Source organism: Indicator indicator, chromosome 4, assembly GCF_027791375.1.
Source record: "Indicator indicator isolate 239-I01 chromosome 4, UM_Iind_1.1, whole genome shotgun sequence".
NCBI lineage: Eukaryota > Metazoa > Chordata > Aves > Piciformes > Indicatoridae > Indicator > Indicator indicator.
The window spans coordinates 18,262,505-18,273,719 of NC_072013.1; the positions used below are offsets into that span (position 1 = coordinate 18,262,505).

At 45.1% G+C, this 11,215-nt stretch overlaps 1 protein-coding gene across 1 annotated transcript in view; it reads right to left on the reverse strand.

The window, feature by feature from the left end:
* Positions 1–8,366, reverse strand: part of CCDC88C (coiled-coil domain containing 88C) — a 90,654-nt gene extending 82,288 nt beyond the window's left edge. The window contains exons 1-3 of the mRNA XM_054400029.1: positions 8,307–8,366; positions 8,080–8,180; positions 1,312–1,420 (exon numbers count right to left, since the gene is read on the reverse strand). Of these exons, the coding sequence (XP_054256004.1) occupies positions 1,312–1,420; positions 8,080–8,180; positions 8,307–8,366 (270 nt within the window). The remainder of the gene's footprint in view (positions 1–1,311; positions 1,421–8,079; positions 8,181–8,306) is intronic.
* Positions 8,367–11,215: the final 2,849 nt, after the last annotated feature.

The window sequence follows — 11,215 nt, forward strand, 5'->3', positions numbered from 1 at the left end:
CATCAGCATCTCCAGTTCTCAACAGTCAAGACACAGGTCAGATGTCTTCAGAAATACTCTCCTACATCCTCTCAAATCTGAGTTACACATTTGATTTTTTTTTTTAACAGGCCACTGGAACTTTCATGTATGAGTCATCCACCCCACCAGACTTTTCACAAGTCATTCTTTTAGGCTTCCATAAGCAGGTCCAGAAGCAGAGCAGTGGCAATAATATGGAATAGCGGTGGGCAAGCTTTGGAAGAGAACAGCACCACAAGGCAGTACTGTAGTTGAACACTACATCTCTCCTGTGTTTTGAAGGCAAAGCCAGCACAGTCTGTTCTACACATGCAGAAAGGAAGCATCCAGGATGACCACACTGACATCAACTCTATAGTTCAGTTCTTCTGTCCATTATATGATTGAGATACACATGCAGAATCACAGAATGTTAGAGGTTGGAAGGGATCTACAGAGATCGAGTCCAAGCCCCCTGCCAAAAGCAGGATCACCTAGGGTAGCCCACACAGAAACACATCCAGGCAGGTTTTGAAAGTCTCTAGAGAAGGAGACTCCACAACCTCTCTGGCAGTAAAAAGAGCATTCTAACAGTCCTTGGTGTTTTCAGATCGGTTTATACTGCACAGCATTCAAATGAAAAAAAAGACTGTGTAAAAGGAAACAGTAGAACAATTACCCCTCTCACAAAGATGTCTAAATACAGTGTGTATACGGAAATTCTATTCAGAGTAACTGAATTAATTTCTCTGCCTTTCCAGGAACATCCAACATGTATCTAAGTTTGCAAAAGTGTTTAGCTGTCACCACCTTGATTTTAGGGGAGCACTGTTACACCAGAGGAACACTGACAGTTAGCTCAGGGATGTCACCCAAGAGGTGTGCTATTTAATAGTGTATCAATGTGAGGTCTCCATTATAGCATTAAAAACACTTCCTCATAATGATTCATTTGCCAGCAGGACCTTTAAGAGAATCTGACTTGTTTTAAACAAGTTTAGTACCCAAAAACATCATTCCAATTTCAGCAAACCACATACATACCTCACAACCATACCATAAAATGTTACCACAGCCTTCAAACACAAATTCTTCTTTAAATAAAACTGTGGGACAGGGAAGCAGCCTATGGCCATAAGGGACACAGAAGGTAATGATATTGTCATTTCAAAAGGAAAGGGTGGCTCAGAGGACTCTTACACCGACACAATTTCCTCTCTATTTCCTGCAGTATGCTTCTTTTTGAGCCATCAGCCCCTGCACTAGCTAGTGCACTAATAATCTCCATGGATCAGAGAGCAGAAATCTCACCTGATAGTAAGTCTTAATATTTCTGACTAAGATGGTCAGGTTTTGAACCCGAAGATAGGTGTCATTATTTATATGCTTGTTGACACGTTGGTTGGTTGGTCGAGGATCTCTATTGAAAGAGGAAAGAGAAAATAAAGTATATTAGTAGTTTACTCAATGCTAAGACTTAGCATCCTAACAACGCACCATTAGGAATATGCTTACAAAATTACGCATTAAATGCATAGACATATACATTAATGAATAACAGAATAAGTTCATTAGTTTTGCAGCCATGTATTAGCTGGAAATCTTCCTGTGGACCACAAAGCAACCAACTTTAGGTTAAGCCACACAGCCATTCAGGGCAGCTTCCCTCCTTATGTATGTTTCCCCGAAGAAAAAAAGCATATTTAACTTCTGCACACTAAATCAAAGAAGTCTCTGATAAGGGGTTTATCTTATTCAAATAAAGGGAAGCCTAGGAAAGACTACCAGGCTTTCCTTGGCTTTGGAGTTTTGTGACAGGAGCAGGATGATCAATGATCACTGTTCAAACTGCAAAACTCAGATGTATTACACACTAAAGAGGGAAAAGAGCACTGCACTTCTTATATACATATGATCTAACCAGAACTTTCTCATATATTCACACCGTATCTCAAAAAAAAAGAGCTCTAACTGGGCTCTAGTTCTTGTAGGCTTCAATATATGAACAAAATATAAACATAAGTAGAGATACAAGCAAGATGGAAGGAAAAAACGTTGGTGGAAAGATTTTAGGGAAAAAAGTCTGGAGTTTAGGTTTGATTTTAAAGGACACAAATCAAAATTGTTCCTGAAAACATTTTATTTCTAGAATAAAAGGTTGGGGGGAAAGCTGCAAAAAATTTAATATGAATGTGCACCTTCAGATTCTGTGTAAACCCTAACATGTGGGGAAATAAATAAAAAAAGAATCTGAAAACCTTTATCTGCCAATAGCATACATCAAAGCCTCATGTTCACCATCTATTTAATACAGACTCTTATCAGCAAACCCCTACACAATTCAAACACCAGCCTCCCAAACTTCTGCTTTAGCTGTTAATTAAGCCATTCACAACTCTTCCAGAGCCAAATACTGAATTCGGGTGTTGACAAGGAAATAAAAGTGGAAGTGATCCAATATTTATTTTTTTAAATATATCTGCCAAAGTTTACATAAGTATGTCAAAGAGCTTTTTCTTTCTCTATTTTTTTTTTGTTTGTTAAAGCACAACTATCCCAAAGGACCTCTCTAGTGAAAGCAGTACTGTTTGCATAAATAGAGCATAGAGGTATTCCAGAGATGAGAGAAAACTGAAATGGCATCACATAAAAATCAGACACAGCATTTAGGTACCAGGATTCAAGTAAACTGAACTACAAATCACAGTACCACAGGATGTTAGGGGTTGGAAGGGACCTCTGAAGGTCATCAAGTCCAACCCCCCTGCCAGTGCATAACCATAGAATCTAGTACAGGTCACACAGGAATGCGTCCAGATGGGTCTTGAAAGTCTCCAGAGAAGGAGACTCCACAACCTCCCTGGGGAGCCTGTTCCAGTGCTCTGTGACCCTCACAGTGAAGAAGTTCCTCCTCACGTTGAGGTGGAACTTCCTGTGCTGTAGTTTATATCCATTGCTCCTTGTCCTACCACAGGGTGCAACTGACCCAAACAGCCATGAGTGTAAACTAGCAAGATCCTACTCAGCCTTTACAACAGCTAAGGATTTTGTACAATGACTGGCATGGTAATAAATTGAGAAGAAAAAGGATCAAAGTTTAGAAGAAATTTTGTAACACTAAGTAACTCAAGCTAATTCCTGTCTGGACATATCTGAAAAAATCCCTGAACACAACCTCTACCAGGTACTTTTTCAGTCCCTTCATGTTTAGTCTTTCCCTTACACACAAATATAATGAAAGCCACAATTGTCTTTTTAAAAATACCCATGTATTTCTCTAGGCCAAAAAAGTTATCTAGGTAAGACTGAGGTAGCATGACTGAGGTGTGACTAAAGGAGGTACACCTCACAAGCCACTAAAAAAACACTTAAGTCAAACAAGCAGAAGTCTCAAACCTCACCATATACCCAAACATGCTAAAGAAGTCCTCCAGTTTGCATGCATTTGTGACTTTTACACGTGCACAGAGGGAAGGAAGGGCCAGGAGACAGCAGTCAAGTGATGAGTTCAGCAAGCACAAGGCTGGCAGCACGAAAGCTTGAGATGCAACCCCTTAAGGCAGCAATTAACAAACATAACAGAAAAAAATGTATTTGTAAGATTCAAAATGACAATCCCATTCGAGCAATTTCAGACAAGCAATTTTGATGAGTAAAGGGGAAGCCCACAAGCCAGGCCTGAGGGTTACAAGTCACCAGAAGGAACCAGAGTGCCCCCAGTGTGCCCAGCATCCTGCAGCACTTCTCTCTACAGGTAACTCACTAATTGAAAATACACCACTCTTGGACCTAACTCTGCTATCATCCCACGTCCTCCTCTATCATCAAGCGAGAGGACACTGCTAAAGCTGGCAGGGCTTCTAAACCATCTGGAAAACGGTAGAAAATTGCACCTCTAACACGATTTTAAATTAAACGGAGATACATGTATTTAACCTTCCGGCCTTTGTGCCGTTTGCTACAAGCCACAGAAGCAGGCACTCAGAGTGTGGCTGTTCCTGTCACGCGGTCTGAAGATGACAGATTGGCAGTACCACAAACCATGGCAGCTGTGACTGAAATGAAGACAACTATTACTTTACCTTTTTATTATGTGCTTTTAACACAACTCGTTTTATCAGCTGTATTCCTAACACTCATTCCTGATTGCTAAATGTTTTAAAAGCAAAGCTGAGCCAACTATCAATTAAAAGTATTAGAACAAGTCAATATGAAAACACTTATGCGCTTGCACGTGTAAACCCCCACATCATTTCCCACATAAAACTTCCTATAAGAAGTTAAACGGGGCAAATATTTACTTATGCTTGAAAGTATTATGCCACAGCTGCAACTGCAACAGTGAAGGCAGTCTATGCAGCATTGCCATGTGCTAGTTTCATACCAGGAAGTGACAAAACCATCTGAAAAAAAAAGTTCTTTAAAATTTGTCCACAGGGAAGCTTGTTAACCTGACATACACAAATCCACCAGAAACACAGAAGCTCAGGACACAGCAGGTTCACTCTGAAGACTAATGAACGTTTTTATATGCAAAATATTCATTCAGTATTGCAAAAATGAATGTGTCCTTCATACATGGTCAGGTTGGGGGTATGCATTTGAACGGAGCACAGGAAAAGGAAGTCACTCATTTTCAGTAAAATGACTTGAAAAAAAATTTGCCTAGTTTCAAAGCATAAATGGGGAAACTGAACAGTGCCGTCTGTCTCTTCCTATTAGATTTAATTCATTAAAGAGCTAGGCACCACTATCAAAAACTAAGCAATCCCCAACACTCTTTTAAAAAGGGGTTTGCTTTATTAGGGGTCATCAGTAAGCAAAGGTATGACCAGCAAAGCCCAACAGTAGGTTACCTACTGACTACTGGTGGCCAGGATCTGCTTATGCTGAGGCTGCATTCCCCTCCCCCACCCCTGTGCCATGGCTACATTTGGTGCTCCTGAGCAAACTACATTTTATTCAAGGCTAGCATTCCTCAAGGCAGCTCATTTCTAAAGAGACAGAGGGAAGGCATATCCCTATTTTCTTCACCTCCTGTCATGCAGTCAGCAGGGACCTGGCAGGCAGGAAAAGTGATAGATGTCACATATCTCACTGGTGACACACATGCTTTGCTGATTCAAATCCACCACCTAAAAAATGTTGACACCACAACATCCAGCAGTTGGGATCTTCTCCACCCACTCTAAGCTGCCAGACAGCATTTGGGCAAAATCCAACCCATTACAACAGAAATTAGAGGCTGACTGAACTCACAGAGCACACTCACACCTCAAACAGCTAAAGCCCTACTTCCACTCAGCAGTCTGCATTGAACAGGTATATCTGGATTTCTTTACAGATCCACCTGTCTTTCTGGCCATAGATTACACTTAAAGTCTGTTTAGCTGCAGGACAAAAGTGTTTTGTTTTTAATAATGAAATTCCTAAGAATTAGGCTTTTGATACCTTCTCCAAAAGAAACCTGTTGATCTGCGAAGTACTGCATCACACCTGGTGTTTAGATGCAACTTCATGTGCCTACGCTGTTTGTGTTCCAGTAAGCATGCAAGCAGGATATTTAACCTCAAAAACTAAAAGCAGAATGACACACAAGTGAGGAAACAGCTACTCATATCAGGAGTCCAGCTCCTTCAATCTGCTACCCCCTGCCCTCTGCATGTCTGTGTGTGTGCACCTCTGCTTTCAGGCAATCAACACCATCAAGGCATGGCATATCAGTTTCTGGCAGATTTATCAAAGGCCTTCATTAACACAATTTCAGCAGGAACAAATCTCAAGTCAAACACTAGGAGTCATTTTCTATGATCTTCAGGCACCAGAACTCGATGAGCAAGAATTTAAAAAAACGCATTTCTTTTTCTATCCTGAAAGCTTTGTGCGGCAGAAACATGCCTTGCAAGGCTTTCCTGATTTACAGGCGAGAGGTAGTTACACTGCCATTTCTAAAGGTTAAGCCAGGAAAAAGAGAAGGTCATCGATAGCACCTCTCCTGAGCACCTTGCTGGGTGTTGGGATACATAAATACAACTGCAGTCTTTCCTAAATTAAACAGTCTAGGCTCTCTGGAGAGAGTTTAAGCTCCTATAGGAAACTATTAGAAGCACTTGCCAAAGCTCCCTAAAAGGGGGAAAAAGACCTAGTTGTGTAGAATGAAACAGTTTCCTACTCCACATTGCTTCTCCTTCCCCCACTCACGCTTCTTGTGACAGTGCTGGCCAAGATGCTTTAAAAAAAAAAAAAAGAATTACTTTCCTGGCTGCTTAAGGCAAGTAAACATGCCAGGGCCTTTCTCACAAATACATGACATCCCACAAAATGCCATCTAGTGTCACCGCACTCAGCCTCTGTGTTTATCTTCCTTATTTCAGTGAGATCTTATCATTCATTCCTTGTCCTCAGAGCATTGTTAAGTTGCTCCACAGACTTGAACAATTTTACGTCTCCTTAGACATTTCAATGGCCGACTACAAAATACTTGTTTGCATACACCATCTGGTAAAGTACTTCTAAAATACACCACTTATATGAATGTCACAGTCATTCAAAAGTCACATAACTTCAGCCTATTTAACATCAAAATCCAAGAGCAACTGTGATTTTTCTTGTTTAAATAAGATATTTTCACATACTAGATAGGTGATAGTTTACTCAGACTCAACTGCTGTTCCTTGATGGTTTGGTTGGTCATCTCCATGCCAAATATAATGGTCATAAATTAAAATCTGGTTTCCCGCATCTTGGAAAACTACAAGTCTGGATCTGAATGCTCTAACTCAGGGTTCATAATTTGCAGAAGGTTCTCTTAAGGTGTAATTACTCCTTGAGAAATGCTGGAAATTATGTCTTCTCTTTATACCTCTAGTTTGCTACCTCTCAGTGGGCTGATTGATCCAGGTTTTGTTAAAATTTGTGAATATTCATCAGCTTCACTAAGTTCCAGCTCACAAATTTCACTGCTGGCAACATCAAACCAGAGGAAAATTTAATGGCCTTTTCAGATGGAGCGGCCAGGTACCAGAAGATAACAAAACTTGCCAACTCCAGTGGGTGGTGCAAAGGTTTTCACACTTTAAGTTATCTTGCAAGAATTTCAAAGATTCTAATATGAATTCTTTATTTTAAGTGCTTGGACTTGGCTTAGTATTGCAAATCACTGGTCAAGCTTCGATTGATTTCATTCACTTAAATGAATACAACGCTAAAATTAAACGATTTTCAAAAAGTCTCCTTCCCTGAAAGTCAAATACTTGTCCCCACTAACTTTTTATCAAGACATTTCAGACTATTTAAAAGCAAACAGAGATGATAAAAAAAGAGTCATGATCTGCATGCAGGAAAGCAACAGGAAAGGATGTGATTAAAAAAAATACACTAACTCTATCAACAATTCACTTGTTACAGTATATCCAGTATTTGTTCTTTTACCCTATTTATAAGTTTCCTCAGGATATATCCTTACAGTGCTGCCCAAAAGAGGTATCACTGATGCTGATTTTTTTTCAAAATTATAATATCAAAGTACATACACTGCAGATTAAATGCTTCTAGTAACCTTCACATGATAAAATACTGTCATTTCCATATTTGTGCTGCCACAGACTTTCCTCTAAAGCATAGATGAACCAAGAAAATTTAATTGCTTGAGAACTAAATCAAACAAAACCTCAAGAAAAAAAAAAAGGGGGGGTGAGAAAAAAGAAAAAGTGTTAAAGCAGATTTTATAGGACTAAATTGGTTTGAGTTTTGATTGGATTGGTTGGTTTGGTTTCGTCAATTTCAAAGCGCAACCAAAAGGATAAAAAGGTAAGCCCGGTGTTTTGACCCAACACCCCATCCTTCCAGCCTGTCGGCTGAGAAAGCTTTCCGATCAGACGTTGCGCGACCACAGAGCGACACCCGGCCCCGAAGGAGGTGGCCTGTTTTTCCTTCCTTCTCTTCCTCCCTCAGCAGCCCCGACGCCACCCGCGTCGGGGTGAGTGGCCGAGGCGTGCTCGGTGTTACCGCCCCCTCGGCTTTCCCGGCCCCGCTCAGCGGGGGGCTACCACCCCTTCGCTCCCGCAGGAGCCCACTCACATCTGCAGCATGATTTTGTTGAGGACGACGCCGTCCACCAGGTCCATGTAGACGCCGAGGTTGTCCTCGTCTCCGCTCTCCAGGGCCCCAAACGTTTTCACCTGCCGGGAGGAAGGACAGCGAGGTTGGGAGGAATGCCGGGGGGGATGCCGGGAGGGCCTCGCCACCACCCCCCCCCCGCACCCTCCACCGAGCCGACAGCCTCCCCAACGCCCGCCTGTGCTCACCCAGGTCACCAAGGGGCTCTGCAGGAATTGCTCCAGGAGCTCGGAGACGGTCACGTCCATATTGCCGGGGTCCGGCTAGCGGCGGCAAGAGGCTGCGGGAGCGGGGCCAACTCACTCGGGAAACAAAGGCGCGGAGCTCATGGCTCGCCGCCCCGCTGCCCGCCGGGCGCTGCCTACAGGGGAAACAATACGCGGCTCATCGCTCCCCCGCCCCCGCGCCGGGGGGAGACGCCGGGCTACCCGCCGCGCCGCCGCGGACCCTCCTCCCTGCAGCAACAGGCCGGTCTTCTCTCGCCGAGCTCACCCCACAGCTGCAGGAGGGTCTGCGCGGCCAGGAGCGAACCGCGCCAGGAGAAGGGAGCGAAGGGAAACAGCCCACGGTGAACTTCCTCGAGGCCGCCAGCGGTGATATGAGGCTCCCCCCCAGGCGGCTCCGAGGAGCGACGGTGCGCACTCCGTGCCGTCGCAGCGCTACCTGTGGTGGGGCGCTCCCTTGCCCCAGCAGTTAGACCCGGGCCGCGGCAGCACCGTGACGAACACGGCCCGCCACGAATGAGAGGCGCGGAGAGGGTCGGCTCCGGCCAATGGGTGGCGACCCTGAGCGGCCGCGGGGGCGGGCCGCGGTGCGGAGCCGGGGCGAGCTGACGGGGAAAACTGCTGGCACTGTCTCTCCCAGGCGCTGCCCGCCACGCTTTGCGTTCCCTTTGCGTCTCCCGGTAGCGCTCCCTCCCCCCCCACAACCCGTCCCGCTTCCGCGGGGCAGGACCCCTCGGGTGAAAGTTTGCGAGAGGGGCGGCGGTAGCCTCTGTCCGTAGGTCGAGCAGGCTCTGCTGTCCCCGCGGCTGTCTCGTTCACTTTTTTGAACCGTGGTGATGCGAGGCTCGCCCGTGACTGTGGGACCGCGCCGCAGGCGGTTACACCTGCGCCCCCGCCTGCGCCCGTTGCTCAGAGCTGCGGATCTCTGTACCCGCCTCTGCTGAGGAGCAACGCCCAAGCTGAACACCAACCAGCAGTTTTAAAGATTCCGCCTTAAAAAGCGTGAAACCACCGTGAAGTACTTAGGCGGGCAGGAACAGACTTTTTTGGGATGCTTCAAAACGTGCAGCGTAAACCCCACGTTGCAGCACAAAAACCTAAACAGGAAAAGTAAGAAACAACCGTCAGGCGCAACCTGTTGCCGGCACGTTCGAAACCTGACGTGGCAATGTGCAAACGGTGCCTGTCCGCACCGCTGCTCTGCCAACACGCGGTATCGCCGCAGGTATCACCGTGCGCCGAGGACGGTGCCGAGGCTGCCCGCGTGAGCACTCCGCCGAGGGACGCTCTACGCTCCGGGCCGGAGCGGCTCGCAGCACACGGGTGCGCGGCTGACAACCCGCCGCTGCCGGCACAGGCAGCTGTAGCTGAACGGCTGCTCCATGACGGGTGTGAATTATTTTCCTGCGAGGGCAGAATTTATTCTACCTTTAGTTAGGAAAAAAAAATATCCCGAGTGATCTAGATGGTTACTCATCCTCGTCTCAGATTTTGAGGAAATACAATTTGGTCATAAAGCTGAACATAACGTGCACAGCGTTTCTAAGTGAAGTTCGTGTTTGCTAGTACTAACGTTCGGTGGTTTGCTCTACTTTTCACAGATGTAATTTTTATCTCTGGTATTTATCAGGCTTTGCATCAGCTACTTATTAGTGCATTTTGCCTGTTTCTTGTTTGATCATGCTTAACTCGCAAAATACAGTTGGGCTCTTACACGGTCAGGCAAACCGTATCTGAAATTATGTTCACGATTAACTACTTAATCTTTCATACGTGTTTTCGGCAAGGCAGGCGGGTATGTGTGTGTTTGCGTATCGGCTGAGGGAGAGACATCTGTTGTTTTGCCTGAGGGCCCCAAGCAGTTTGCCAGCAATCCATAACTAGATGATAGACACCGGTGTTCACTGCAGTGGTCTGTTTGTCCCACCAAAGATGGAGTTTAATTATTTGCTTCATGAGGATCCTTGTTTCAGGCAGCCCTGTACGTCCGCGCCCTTCTTAGTAGCATCAGTCACTGACACATGAATGAGGTCAGACTTTGCGTTTGCTTCTCACTGTCTGAGCAGGAAGAGAAACTTGTCACCGTGTCCTCGAGGAGTCGGGAGGGAGCCCAGGCCCACTGCGCTCCCGCACCCCCGCCGTTGCGCACAGGCCCCCTCGCACCTCCCGGGCTCCCGTCGCACCCTCCATGAGACGCCGCAGGGAAGGCATCTGCGGTCTTGGTAAAGAAATAAAGAGCAGCCCAAGCCTCAGGCTTGGGATTTGCATTTGGATGGATCTCATTATTACAGAGGAATGGTATAAATCAGCCGGTGAACATTCTGTTTAAGGCATGCGATTTATTTTTTTGACCCTCAAACCCGTAAACCAAGGACGGACAACTCCTGGTTGCTAGCCGAACCTGGCCCATGTGGACTGCCACTTGTTTTCAAGCCAATGCAGCTGTCGTGCCCTAAGTTTCTGGGGAGAATGTATGAGGAGTGTACAAACAGTTAAATGAACCCTTCATTTCGTGAGATGTAGTCCAAGCGTTTCTGAAACTGGAAAGAAGGAAGCTTGCAAGTAAACCATCTGTTGGATTTTGAAGGAGAAATAGGTGTGCTTTTGAGTATAACAGCTCCTGAGAAAAAGAATGGAGAAGAAGAGTCAGTTGTGTCTCAACACTTCAGAAAGCTGGACTGCTATGCTTAAACTTCTTGAAGCCTTACGATCTCCTGATTTGTGAATGGATTTAATTCGATTTTTGTTAAGCTGTTACTACATTACTCACAGCAGAGGATGGATATTTTAACCAACACAGTGAAAAGAGCATAATACTTGAAAAATATTTAGTTCCCTTCAGAGACGACAGAATACAAATAAAAGAATGCTTT